Here is a 12,197-nt window from a genome sequence, read left to right as displayed (position 1 = left end):
GGGGGGACAACAAACTGAGGTAGGCCGAATGCAGGTGGCAAAGGAAGCCCTCTCATCTTCTTACTGTGAATTTACAAACGTTTATTGCACAGATCCTGCAATGCCTTGACATTCAACAACAGACTGCGACCCAGCGCTGCCGCTGCCTTTTCAGGGAGTTTCATGCAACCGGAACAGTCAGACGGATCTGACTGAATGTTGGAGATGGGGATTGAAAAGCCAGGCTTAAGAACCATTAGCAAAGACTCTGAAAGCTGGTTTTACTGCTCACTGACTAGCGAGCCTGTTTCTTGACCTCTCTGTCTGCTTTTGCTTCTTCCTCTGCTGATAGTCTGCAGTGATGGCACTATCCGCACGGGCTGGTTATGAGAATAATATAGGAGAAGCCCAATGAGATTACCAAGTCTCACTGTAGCCTTCTCCTCAAGGCTGCTGTGGACACTGAAGCCGAGAGAGTTGGAAACTAATCACCTGGAGTCATATTTCCTTACACCATTCACAGGGCCAGCGGCCCAGCTCTCTACACTCCCCAAACAAACCCCAGTTCTGCTAAGTAAGGATACAGAAAATGCTCATAGTCCACCATTGTCCAAAGCTGAAGACCCACTTTCATAAAACCCCAAAGGGAAAAATCCTCAGGTTGGAAACGGGAGTGTGCAGGGAGAGGAGGAGGTTAACAGCCTGCAGAGGGCAGAAGACGAGGTAAACATGCCTGTGAAGGGCTTGAACTTGTTTTCCAGGTCAAACTGCTGCTTTCCCAGAACACTGAGGTCTACCTTCAAGTCAGGGCAAATGGCATATTCTTCAATTGTCTTGCTGATTTGGAAAATTTTATCAGTGATTGCTTCTGGAGCAGGGCCTACAAATCAGAGAACAGGCAAAGGTCATCGTATGCAGCTCATGTGAAAACACAATCCGACACCCAGCAGCCCCACCACCCTAGCACACTTCCACCAGATCACAAAGCACTGGGGTTCTTTTCTCCTGGATGCTTTTGAGATATGGTCTCACTATACAGCTCAGATTGGCCTTGAATTCACAATTCTCCTGTCACAGCCTTCTAAGTGCTAGGATTGCAGGCATGTGTCAGCTTACAGCAATTAGAATTGTCTAAGACAAAATACCATGTTCACTGCAATTCATTACAAGAAAGGCACAGTGGATCAAGAAGTACTTCACCATCTCCAAAGGGAAGCGAAGCCCTTCTTAAGCTGAGAACCTGAGTCCAGGTTTCCTGGTACTAGCCTGTCCAACCGTAGCTGCCTGTTCTCCAGATGACAGAATACTCACCCCCATTAGAAATATTGAATTTAATTCCAAAATCTCCATTAGGGCCCCCTGGATTGTGGCTGGCCGTCAGAATGATCCCACCGATGGCTTTGATTTTTCGGATGATGCAGGATACGGCAGGGGTAGAAAGGATGCCATTCTGTCCAATGACCAGGCGACCAATCTAGGAGAAGAAATCCATATAAGAATACATAAATCCAAAGTTACCACAAAGAAATGCTAGGGCAAGAAGGAAAACAAAACAAAACAATGAAGACACTGTTGGACCAGCAAAGCTGTTTTCTTAAGGAAATATCAGCATCTTGGATGTCGCCACCACATTTCTGAGATAGAATCAGAGCTGCTGAGCAAAGCCACCTCTTTCTTTCTTTCTTTTTTTTTTTCCTGTGAAATTTTGCAGTTTTGGAATAGTGCGTTGGGGTACTGTAAGCAAGAAAACTCAGCGCAAGCATAATAGCCTGTCCAGGTCAGGCTCTCATTGTGGATGTACTGAAGGACTGAGAAAACCGAACATAGGCTTGACTTGTTAAAGGAACTCTAGCCAGAGAAAAGGCTTTTGCAATTAAGACCCTTAAAAAGCAAAAGGATTGTACGTGATGTCAACAATAACACAAAATGCATCTTACACATTTCTCTTTCCAGGCATGGTTGGCTTTTACATAGTGGGATCCTTGAGGTGCATCATGTTGGGGTACAGCTCGATTATCTCCTGAGCCTAAGACAAGAACGTGAGGCGTGGTTGCCGAGGAAATTAAACACTGCAACTTTTACTTGGTTCCCAACTCATTTTCCTGCATCTCTCACAGACGGTATCAGCCCGGCTCTTGAAACCCCCTTTGCTAAAGTGAAACTGTTTTAACATAACCCAGGCTGGAAAAACGTTTGTTCTGTTCCTTGGAGGAAATGCCATATTAAGAATTACTAGACCATGGGGACTTTGTGCTGTCTCCATTCACTGTTCTGAAAGAAGAATGGATCAAGAATATATTTTGCCTTTTGCTTTTAATTTTCCATTAGGTTTGTTGTTTGTTTATGTTTTTTTGTTTTGTTTTGTTTTTTTTGTAGTGGAGAAGACTTGGTGGTAGAGGATGTATTTCCTTTCTAAAAAAAAAATTATTTTTATTTTAAATTATGCTTATGTGTGTCCAGGTCTGTGTGTGTGTTCGTGTGTGCACACACACATGTACATGAATACAGTTGCACACAGAGCCCAGAAGTGTCAGATTCCGGAGCTGCTGTTACAGGAGGCTGTGAGCTGCCCAATATGGGTGCTGGGAACCTAACTTGGGTCCTCTGCAAGAGCTGTACACACCCTTGATCACCGACACCTCTCCACCCCAAATAATATACTTCTGATGTGAAAAAATGCCATGAGATACCTGGATTCCGAGAGAATATGTCCTGGGAAGCGTTAGCTTTGTGACTCCTAGACCCACAAGAGGTCACCCAAGGCTCGACTCCCTTATGATACACCTCTCCCCCTAACCAAACTCCTCCCCCACACCCCCTAATTCAATGTCTACCCCTAAGAGGAGCCTGCGGGAGGCATGGAACCAACACTGTAAACCATGGCACTTTTGGTCCCTGAAAAGTGAATTTGTTGCTACCAGGTAAACATTCCCAAAGCTGTCCCCACAGCTCTTCCTTCTCCTGGTAAGTACTCATGGAAAAGAACTCCAGCCACAGGTGCACGAGGGCCAGAACACGTCACACTGCACGTTAGTTGGATCTGGGGAAGGAACGGGGGATGAGAACATCTCACTCCTCCAGGGGTTTCTCTGTGTGATTACTTTAAATTTTACATTTCTCTGAGAGGAACTTAGGAGTGGTGGTTTATGAGCCAACGTTTGAGTCATTTGAAAATGTCTTTTCACGCTGAACACACCAACTTTTACTTGATGTTAGATGTGACTGGGATGGAAGGAGGGTCCAGCAAACAAGAAGCTACACCGTGCAAATCACCCTTCATTCTCCCACTCCCTATGGTGAGATCTCTGGGCAGCCACAACTGCAGGCTGCAGAGATTGTGCAAATAGGTTAAGAGTGGCAGCTGAAACAGAAGTAAGAAAACTCAGGGCCGCTTCTCTCTTGAGGGGCTAAAGGTTCTAAAGCAGGCGCCCACGGACCGCCTTGGCTTGCCTAGGGAGGACAGTGCTGTTACCCTCATCCTTAAAGATGCCTGAACCTTTGCAACCACCCCCACTGCACTTCCCACCAACCCTTCCTGGCTCCAGCATACTGAGTCCCATGGTGCGGCTCGCCCAGCTGATCTTTAAACACAACGCTGGCCTGTTAAAGACAAGTCCCCGCTGCACACGCTCCGCAAGCCCCTCCCTCCCCCTGATCATCCCCAGAGGACCCAGCAGGACTCAGATGCTCACATAGCACTGTTTGTAGCAGTATCACTCACAACAGTCAGAGGAGAAAAGAACACAAGCATCCTGCTAGAGAAGAAGGAATGGATATACAATGCATTACACACACACACACACACACACACACACACACACACACACAATGGAGTATTACTCAGCCTTGAAATAGAAAGAAACCAGACTGGAGGCTGTAATGCAGAGAATGAGGGGGTGGAGGAGTAGAAAAGTGGAGATAAAGCACATTATAGAGAAGGAATTCCTGTCACACATTACAATATGAAAAAAGAACCCCGAGGACACCTCAAAGACAGACAAATGCATGATTCCACTTATATGAGGTATCTAAAAATCATCAGAACCAGAGAAACAGAAAGAAGAATGGCAGCTGCCCGGGGTTGTGGGGGTAGGTAAAGAAATGAAGAGCTATTCAACCGGTGAAGAATCAAAGATAAAAACATTCTAAAGATGTATTGCAGGTAAACACTATTGAACCATACAACTGAAACAGCTGTGCCAGTGAATAATGATAGGTTAAAAATAAATAAATAAATAAATTGCTTTTTTAAATTGGTTATTGTATTGGTTAAATTGGTTATTGTATTGGTTAAAGATGGCATTGCTATCTATGCATAGGGAAAGTGATTAGAAAGACATCTGTCGGATCAAGATTATTTTTTTTTTAATTTTCTATTTTGAGACAGTGTCTTGCTATATATCCCAAGCTACCTTCAAACTCACAATCATTCTGCATTAGCCTCCCAAGTGCTGAGATTACAGGACCTGACCACGATGCCTGGCTTAAAAACTTTTTAAAACTCGAAGAGGAAACAAAGAAATTCTGACCCATGCTCCAGCAGGTCATGAAAATGTTATGCTAACTGAAGTAGGCCAGACACCAACAGACAAGCACTGGACAACATAACTCGCAGGAGGGATCCAGGACAGGCAGATGTACAGAGGCAAAGGGTAGAGTTAGAGATACCAGAGGCTGGAAAACGCAGGTATGGGGAATGACTGTTTAATGGGTGTGGAGTTTCTGTTTGGGGTGATGGAAAGGTCCTGGTGGTGGACAGTGATAATTGTTGCACAGCGCTGGAAATGCTTAGAATGACAAAGATGATGCTGTGTGCCGCCTCCCCTAGTGAAGGGGAAATCGAGTGGGGTGGTTCTCATGTTTCAGTAGCGAGGAAGAGGAGGAAGAAGCCCCTTCATTTTTTTTTTGTCCTGCTAGCCACAAACACAGTCCTTTCTTATTTAACCAGAACTTTCTCCAGCTTCAAAGCTCTGAGGACAAAGTGAGACACCAACAGTCTATATGGGGCCCACCAAAAACTCACTTTGTGCATTAAAATGTCCAGTGAAAACAGACAGCTCTATGCAAATGAGAACAAAGAGAAACGTCTAATGAAGCCTAATTATAGCCTGTACCTCACAGATGCACCAGATATAGAAAAGGAATACACAGATGCGTGAGTACACAGAAAGAGAAAGATGACAGGCTCCGTTTGGCTTACTATGCTAAAAAGCCCTCCACAGAGCAGTTATGGGGGAAGTGGCTACTGACAATGGTGAGCAACACCGTGTTTTGCTAACATCCATGGTAATAACTATCCTTCCTTTAGATTCCCTGCACCCTACCACAACCGGAGACGTTAAAGCCGCCAGAATGCGGGCTATGTTAGAAAAGAGGAAACTAAGCAAGCTCTTTAGAATTTCATGGTTTTTATCAGATTAAAGCACTTGATCAGTCTACTAAGTGTCTTCAAAGTGATTCAGCCAGCCGGCATGACTACCTTCGATGCAGTGCTATTTTTAAAGAAGGAATGCCCTTGAAAATATTGCTCACGCTGCCACAGCCTTAAAAAATAGGCAGTTACCATATTTAATCAATTATCATCTCTGAAATATATTATTTAGCAAACCTTCAGACAGTCAATCAGAGAATGTCTGTAGAGTCTGCCTGAATTACACATTCCCGCCACCTCTTCCACATCCCTCAGCTTCAAACCAAAAACAAAAAACCTTTAATGAAGCCAAATCTATCAGAGCAGAGGGGACAGTATACCAGATCCACTCAACAGCCTAGATATATGGAGAAATAATGTTCCATTCGTCCCTCTCAAAAGATTAAAGCATCTTTAATACCGTTCCCTGAGCAGCGTTCCTCAAAGAAGAAATTTACAGCATGTCACATTTTATCTTAAAAATGTGTATGCTTCATAATAATTTCATATTTGAGTTCTTTATCAGCAACTTTTACGTGACAGGCATTCAGGTTCTGAACCCAGAGTTCAAAGGAAACCCTATACCAAAGACAATAGCACGTAATACTTCTAGCTTACCCTAGTGGCTTGCCTTTTGTTGTTGTCTGTTTTTGCAAACACCTGCTTGGTACGTATTCAAATAGACTGAAAATGAATGCCCAACACATTTGATTGCAATGCTCAATATTATGTTCTCCAGACCAGGATTTCTTCCCCCAAAAAAGTACAACAAACTTTAAACCTTTTCAGATAATTAAAGAATGTGTGTTTCAAATTTTAGGTAAGTATTGTTTAAAGCATGCACACTCAAACACACACACACACACACACACACACACACACACACGCACACACATACACGGTTTTGGGCCTCCAGAGGAATGTGCAAAAGAAAACCAGCATTGTCCTGACGTAGACCTTCCTGTAAAAGTGAGCTGTACAGTTGTTCTACTATCAAGAGCAGTGCTTTTGCCATTTTCCTTCTAATTTGCTTAATCTAGCCAAGGTGCATCCGTGATGCAGCTTCGGCAGAACCTAACTTGCATTATCACCACACAAGAGCTGTGATCCCTACCCTGCTGCACAAAGTCACCCTCGTAAAGGGCTTCTTTGGATCCCAGATCATTACAAGCAGATCCCTCTGTAATGGTCCTCCCTGACGGTTCACACCTAACCTCCAAACCCCCACCCCCAATCCTTTTTTATATGACTACCAAGATCCACAAGCAACAGCATGCCCTGCCTTTGTTTTCCTGTTTGACATCAGCAAGGAAGCCATTGAACACACAGCAAATCCTCCCCTTGCCACCACTTATGACAGCTCTCTTTGGACACGGACAATTCTAGAAGCTAGCTAGCAAACACTCAACAAAAGTTTAGGGGCTGGAGCATGCTTTTTGTGTTTACAAAGCAACAGGTACTTTCCAAACTCCAGGAATGGAGCACAGCACATACAAATTCCCAGATCCCTGTGTCACTGCTGTCATTCTGGAGCATTTTCACAACATTCCATCTCTGAGGTCACAATGCGATTAAGTGGGGGTTAGAACTGGGGTGTAGATCATATACACACACCTATGTATTTTAAAAGTTACTTGGAAGGCCAGAGATGCACTAATACTTATTGTATACCAACCCCGTTGGCAGCTGCCATCTGCACTATTGTTTCTATTGCTGATTTATTAAAATACCGCCCATCTCCACCGACCACCAGTGATGATCCCTGTCGATCTTTTAGGTCTATGGAAAAGAATATGCTCTGGATGAAATTCTCCAGATAGCAAGGCTTTGCCTCAAAGTAATAGGTGTTCTTCCGCAATCCACTTGTCCCCGGCTTCTGGTCATGGTAGGGGGCTGTAGCAAAAGTCAGCAGCGGGAGTGGACCCTCTTCTGTTTTCCTGTATGTCCCAGAAATCCACTCTTCAAAGTCACTCATCTTTCATATCCAAAACTTGGCTCCGTGAGGATGTCCAGAAAGTAGATGAGGGTCCCCGGAACTGTCTATCAGACCTGAAGCTTCCACACTGTCCTTTCAGTAAATAACAAAACAGTTTTTCCTGGACCATCACTCTCAGTGAGAAAGCCTGGTTATTCCCTGCCGTGGCTGTCTCTTGAAAAAAAAGTTGTAAGCCACACACCCACCCATACCCCCACACCAAGCAGATCTTCAAAGTCGTTCCGATGAAGATTCTTCTGCCCACACAATGAAGCTGAACACCCTTCAACTATTTCTGCCTTGTTTCCTGTTAGGGCAGAGTGCTCCGGAGCGCTGCCCGCTGCAGACTTTGGTTTCAGACACCAGACAGCTGCCAGCCTCCACTCTTGAAGCCAAGGCGAAGATGGAACAACTGCAGTCCCCTAGAGCAGGTTAGAACAAGACACCTGGTGTGGCTCTCACTCTACAGGCTGCCCCCTGAACTGGAGCCTCTGGGCCATCTCCAGCTAAAGTTGCTTGGAAGCACTGAGCAAAGAAAAGGTCAAGCTTAAAATGGGAGAGAGGGATCTCAATTACCTCTGGTCTCTTCGTTTCACTGCCATTCTGAGCCCCACACGATTACATCCTTCCCACACACAAACCCAGGTACACAAGGAATAATCATCTTGGTGCTCATTGGCCACCAAGAATTTAACCAAACAGGGCTGGAATACAGCTTGCTGGAAATGGACCTGTCAGAAAGGCACAGCCCAGGGGCACTGGGGCTAAAAATGATTTAGCAAGAGTATCCACCGACTAACAGCTAGGCAGTTCCCTTAAATTTATTAAACAAAACAAAACAAAACAAAACACTTTGGGGATCCACCAAAGTTTTGAGAAATCCAGAACAATGAGGAGCTGATATTTGTATTTTCCTCTGTGTATAAGGCTGAATCTGTTACTAATAATTAGACAAATAATAGGACAATAAGATCAATTACTTTAGATAGGGTCTCACTATGCGGCCCAGACTGGCTTTGGTCACGTAGCTCACACTGGATTGCAGCTTGAAATCCTGCTGACCTCTGCTTGTCAAGTGCTGGCATACAAGCATGTGATACCGCGCCTGGTTTAAACAGACTCTAGTCTCAAGAAAACACTTGATTTTTTTTTTAATTTATGGGTATACGTGTATGTCTGGCTACATGTGTGTTATGTTTGCAGGTACCTATATGGAGTCAGAAGTGGACAAGGGATCCCCTGGCGCTGGAGTTACAGACAGCTGTGAAGTATGAGCTCGGTGTGGGTGGAGGGAACCAAACTCTGGAAGAAAAGGACCTGTTCTTAACCACTGAGCATTTCTCCAGGCCCCTCAAGAAAACATTTTTTTAATGAAGCAAGATGTCTTTTACAAGAACCTAAAATGTTTTAAAACATTTTATCTAAGCAAACATTTTATCTAATTTCCTCTGATTCCCAAGATTTTCTTAATAATATATTTACACACATACCTGTGAGTTTCTTATCAGGGTCAGCAGAAGCTACCAATTAAGAAGCCATATCTATCATTTTGAACTTGTTAAAGATGCTCAAAAAGCAATAAACCAGGGTTGGTCACACACGTCTAGGAGTCTGATAGAAACTGGGGAGCAAGTTCTTGAAGGGAACAGTGAATTGCCACCTTCCAAAGACAAAATGTAGTTTGTCTTTTGTATTTTGCCAGTCAAAGCATGACAGCAGAGAAGCTCTGCAAGCAGCTAGCTATCCTCTCAGGGGCAGGAGTGGTCCTGTGCTCTGGGGACTGCATAGCACACGACCAGCAGAGCTAATGAACCCATGGCTGAAAAGCAGTTTCCTTGGCGGGGGGGGGGGGGGGGGGGGGGGGGGGGGGGGGGGGGGGGGGGGGGGCGGGGGGGGGGGCTGTCCCCTTCATATAGCAGACAGGGGCATACCTATCAGCTACTGATACCTCAAGTACCATCGAGTCTGCTGGATAATAAGATCCAAATGGTAGAGCAGTCTGCACAGCAGCCTGGGCCTGCTGAAGAGCCCTCCTTCTCCTATTCCAGGCCCCACTCTAAGCTAGCAGCTTACCTACCGAGTCACTTGGTGTCTGGGCCAGAGTAACACACCCAAGCGGGGAATGTGCTGTCTACAGAATCCAAACATGCTTCTTCCTCGGAGGTAGGAGGGGGCAGGTGCAGTAAGTTATCCTTCACCTTAGAAGGAATATCTCTGCACGCCCCATACCACTGGGTGCTTGAGAATTTCACTGAGGTAGAAGACCTTTGAATTTGATTTATTTCCTATCCTCTGAGGTATGTATGTGTTACCAACAAGTCCAAAGTAGTTGCTACCTCCTGCTCTCTTGGACCAATCAGTACAATGTTGTCAATATAGTAGACCAGTGTGAGAGTTTGTGGAAGAGACAGATGGAAAAGATCCTTTTAAATTTAGTTATGATCCAGGGCTGGAGAGTTAATATACCCTTGAGGCCAAACTGTAAAGGTCTACTGCCGGCCTCGCCAATTGAAAGCAAAGAGAAAGAGAAACTGCAGATGTGGAAACAGCTCATGAGGCCCATGTCTTAGGTTGAGAACCAGACAGCCAAAAGTCAACCACTTTTTTATAGCTTATTTAGGGCTCCTGTTTTAAAAAATGAAATTCTTTGAAACTGATTTTAAAAGCTTATTTTATTCATGGCTATATACCATAACTCTTTTGACTTATTACAAGCAGATTTTTTTAAAAATTCACCTACTTTAGGTTCTGTGCCAAGATCCCCTTCATTTCTTATAGCCTTGCAAATTAGACCAACATATGTGTCTTGGCATATGCAACCACAGAGCCAGATTTATGAAATATTATTCTAGTGGTCTCTTCATTGCACTAACAGAACAGCCACCCAAGGCACTGAGACCATCCTAATGAGATCTCGATGTCCTAGGGTACACTCAGGAGCACGTGGGCACGAGGGTGCTTGGGCATAACCACCCAGCTTTTCTGCCCACCTAGCACATTTACACTCTAGCATGTCTTCTGCTCCAGCTGGGCCACTGGTAAAGTGCTCTCTGAAGTTGGAATTACAAAAGTATCCATCTAGTTGACTGCACGTGCCCAGTCTCTTATTTCTCGATATACAAAACAAGGTCTGAGGGACACATGGCAGACGCTTACTGTAGAAAGCTTACTTTCTCAAAAAAAAAAAAAAAAAAAAAAAAGACTAGGTCGTAATTTTACAGACACCATAGAGCTCAACCTCATGTAAAAATATTACCAGAAGCAGCAGTGTTAGATGGACTGTGAAGTGGGGTAAAAAGGAAGAGGCATTAAAAACATTAAGCTTCCTGAGCCACTCGGACTAAGCAGGGCAGCTATTAAGAAACTCATCCGTTTTAGCTCTCCAGAAAAGGTTGAACTTCATCTTTAGAAATGCTACTGTCGAGCAGAGTGAACCCAATTTGGCCTAATGAATTCGCCTGCACTGCCAGTATTCCTTCACAATGACACAGATTACATTTAAACCATATGGGGGATTTAAGGATTGCTCCCTTCAGACAAGGAACTTTCATACTGGTCTTGGGCCCAATCAATTTCACAATGGCAGAGTTATGAACCCCTTCACTCCTGGCCTCCCAAATCCCTTTCTCATCAGCAAGCTGAAAACCCCTCTCCTCTCTCTTTCCCTTCCTTTCTTTCTCCCTCTTTCCGTTCCTCTTTCTTTCCATTAACACATATTTATTGGACTGCTAACTACTATGACTAGACCCATATAAGCATCGGACCAGGACTCAAGTGGGTTCATGTTTCCATGCATGGGGTTCAGTTTTAGAAAATGACACGGAAGTGGGCCTAAGGGACAGAAGTGCTAACTCTGATTCGGGTACAAAGCCTAGGAAGCCAGCTATTCATTCAGCTACAAGCAACAGGGCATTCCCAACTACTGGCCCACAGCTCTCTACGCTTGCCATGGCCCCAAAATGCCTACCACTTAGAGCCTAGAGTGTTTGTCCACGGCGGTGGGGAAAGCCCATTCATTTCTGAAGCCAACACAGGCTCAGCACTGCAATATATCACATGCACAGAAATAGGAGACAGGCACAACTAGGCCCCAAACCTATGACTCTAAAAGGCATGAGAGTCCACTCATGGACAGGTAATTTCATTGAACTGAGCCTGCAAAATGCAACTAGCTCTCAAATGAAATGGGCAGTAAATCATGGATGTATCATACATGGCAACCAAGAAGCTCTAAGTAAAGGCAAGCCCCTCTCTGTTCCAAACTTCAGTAAGTTCTAAAGTATGTGCCTAACACTTGCCTCATTAACAAGGCTGGGGTCATCTTCCTCTTGAATGTTGAGGTAACCCTCTGTCGACTGACTAGGAAATGATGTAAAGATAACTGATTACCACATTTTCACCTTCTGGGTATGGTCAGGGACAGAAACATGGCTGAGTGGTTATTTGTTGGAAAGAAGTCACATCAGGAGGAAGCCATCATGGTGTGGTAGCCAATGTATTGTCCTGGGGGAACATTTACAGAGCTGAGGGCTCTGAGCCGTAGAAATGCCAAGGGCGAGGCTGGAAAAACACTTGTGCTAAGACATGGAGTTGTGTGAACCTCCTTTTGTAGGTATCGGAGGACTGAGGTATTAAGGCAGGAAGGACACAAGCAAATGAAAGCTGGTTGACCAAGGCAAGCAGAACAAGCAAGGCTGGTGTTTTGGGGTGGCTTTGAAGATCCTTGTGGATCTAATCTGCCTAGCACTGAGCCCCTGCTGAATACACCTTCAACTTTGAGTCCCTGAGCCAGCCAGAGTCTACTAGGGGGTTCTGTCCTCCCTTCTCCATGCT

The 12,197-nt window shown here is 44.7% G+C and overlaps 1 protein-coding gene across 1 annotated transcript in view; it reads right to left on the bottom strand.

The window, feature by feature from the left end:
- Positions 1 to 12,197, bottom strand: part of Pgm1 (phosphoglucomutase 1) — a 58,928-nt gene that overhangs the window by 25,789 nt on the left and 20,942 nt on the right. The window contains exons 2-3 of the mRNA XM_055628807.1: positions 1,291 to 1,453; positions 713 to 859 (exon numbers count right to left, since the gene is read on the bottom strand). Coding sequence (XP_055484782.1) covers positions 713 to 859; positions 1,291 to 1,453 — 310 coding nt within the window. The remainder of the gene's footprint in view (positions 1 to 712; positions 860 to 1,290; positions 1,454 to 12,197) is intronic.

The sequence above is a fragment of the Psammomys obesus genome, unplaced genomic scaffold, assembly GCF_907164565.1.
Source record: "Psammomys obesus unplaced genomic scaffold, mPsaObe1.curated_primary_1811, whole genome shotgun sequence".
Taxonomy (NCBI): domain Eukaryota; kingdom Metazoa; phylum Chordata; class Mammalia; order Rodentia; family Muridae; genus Psammomys; species Psammomys obesus.
Note: the sequence above shows the minus strand (reverse complement) of the source record. Positions and strands in the feature narration are given on the sequence as shown.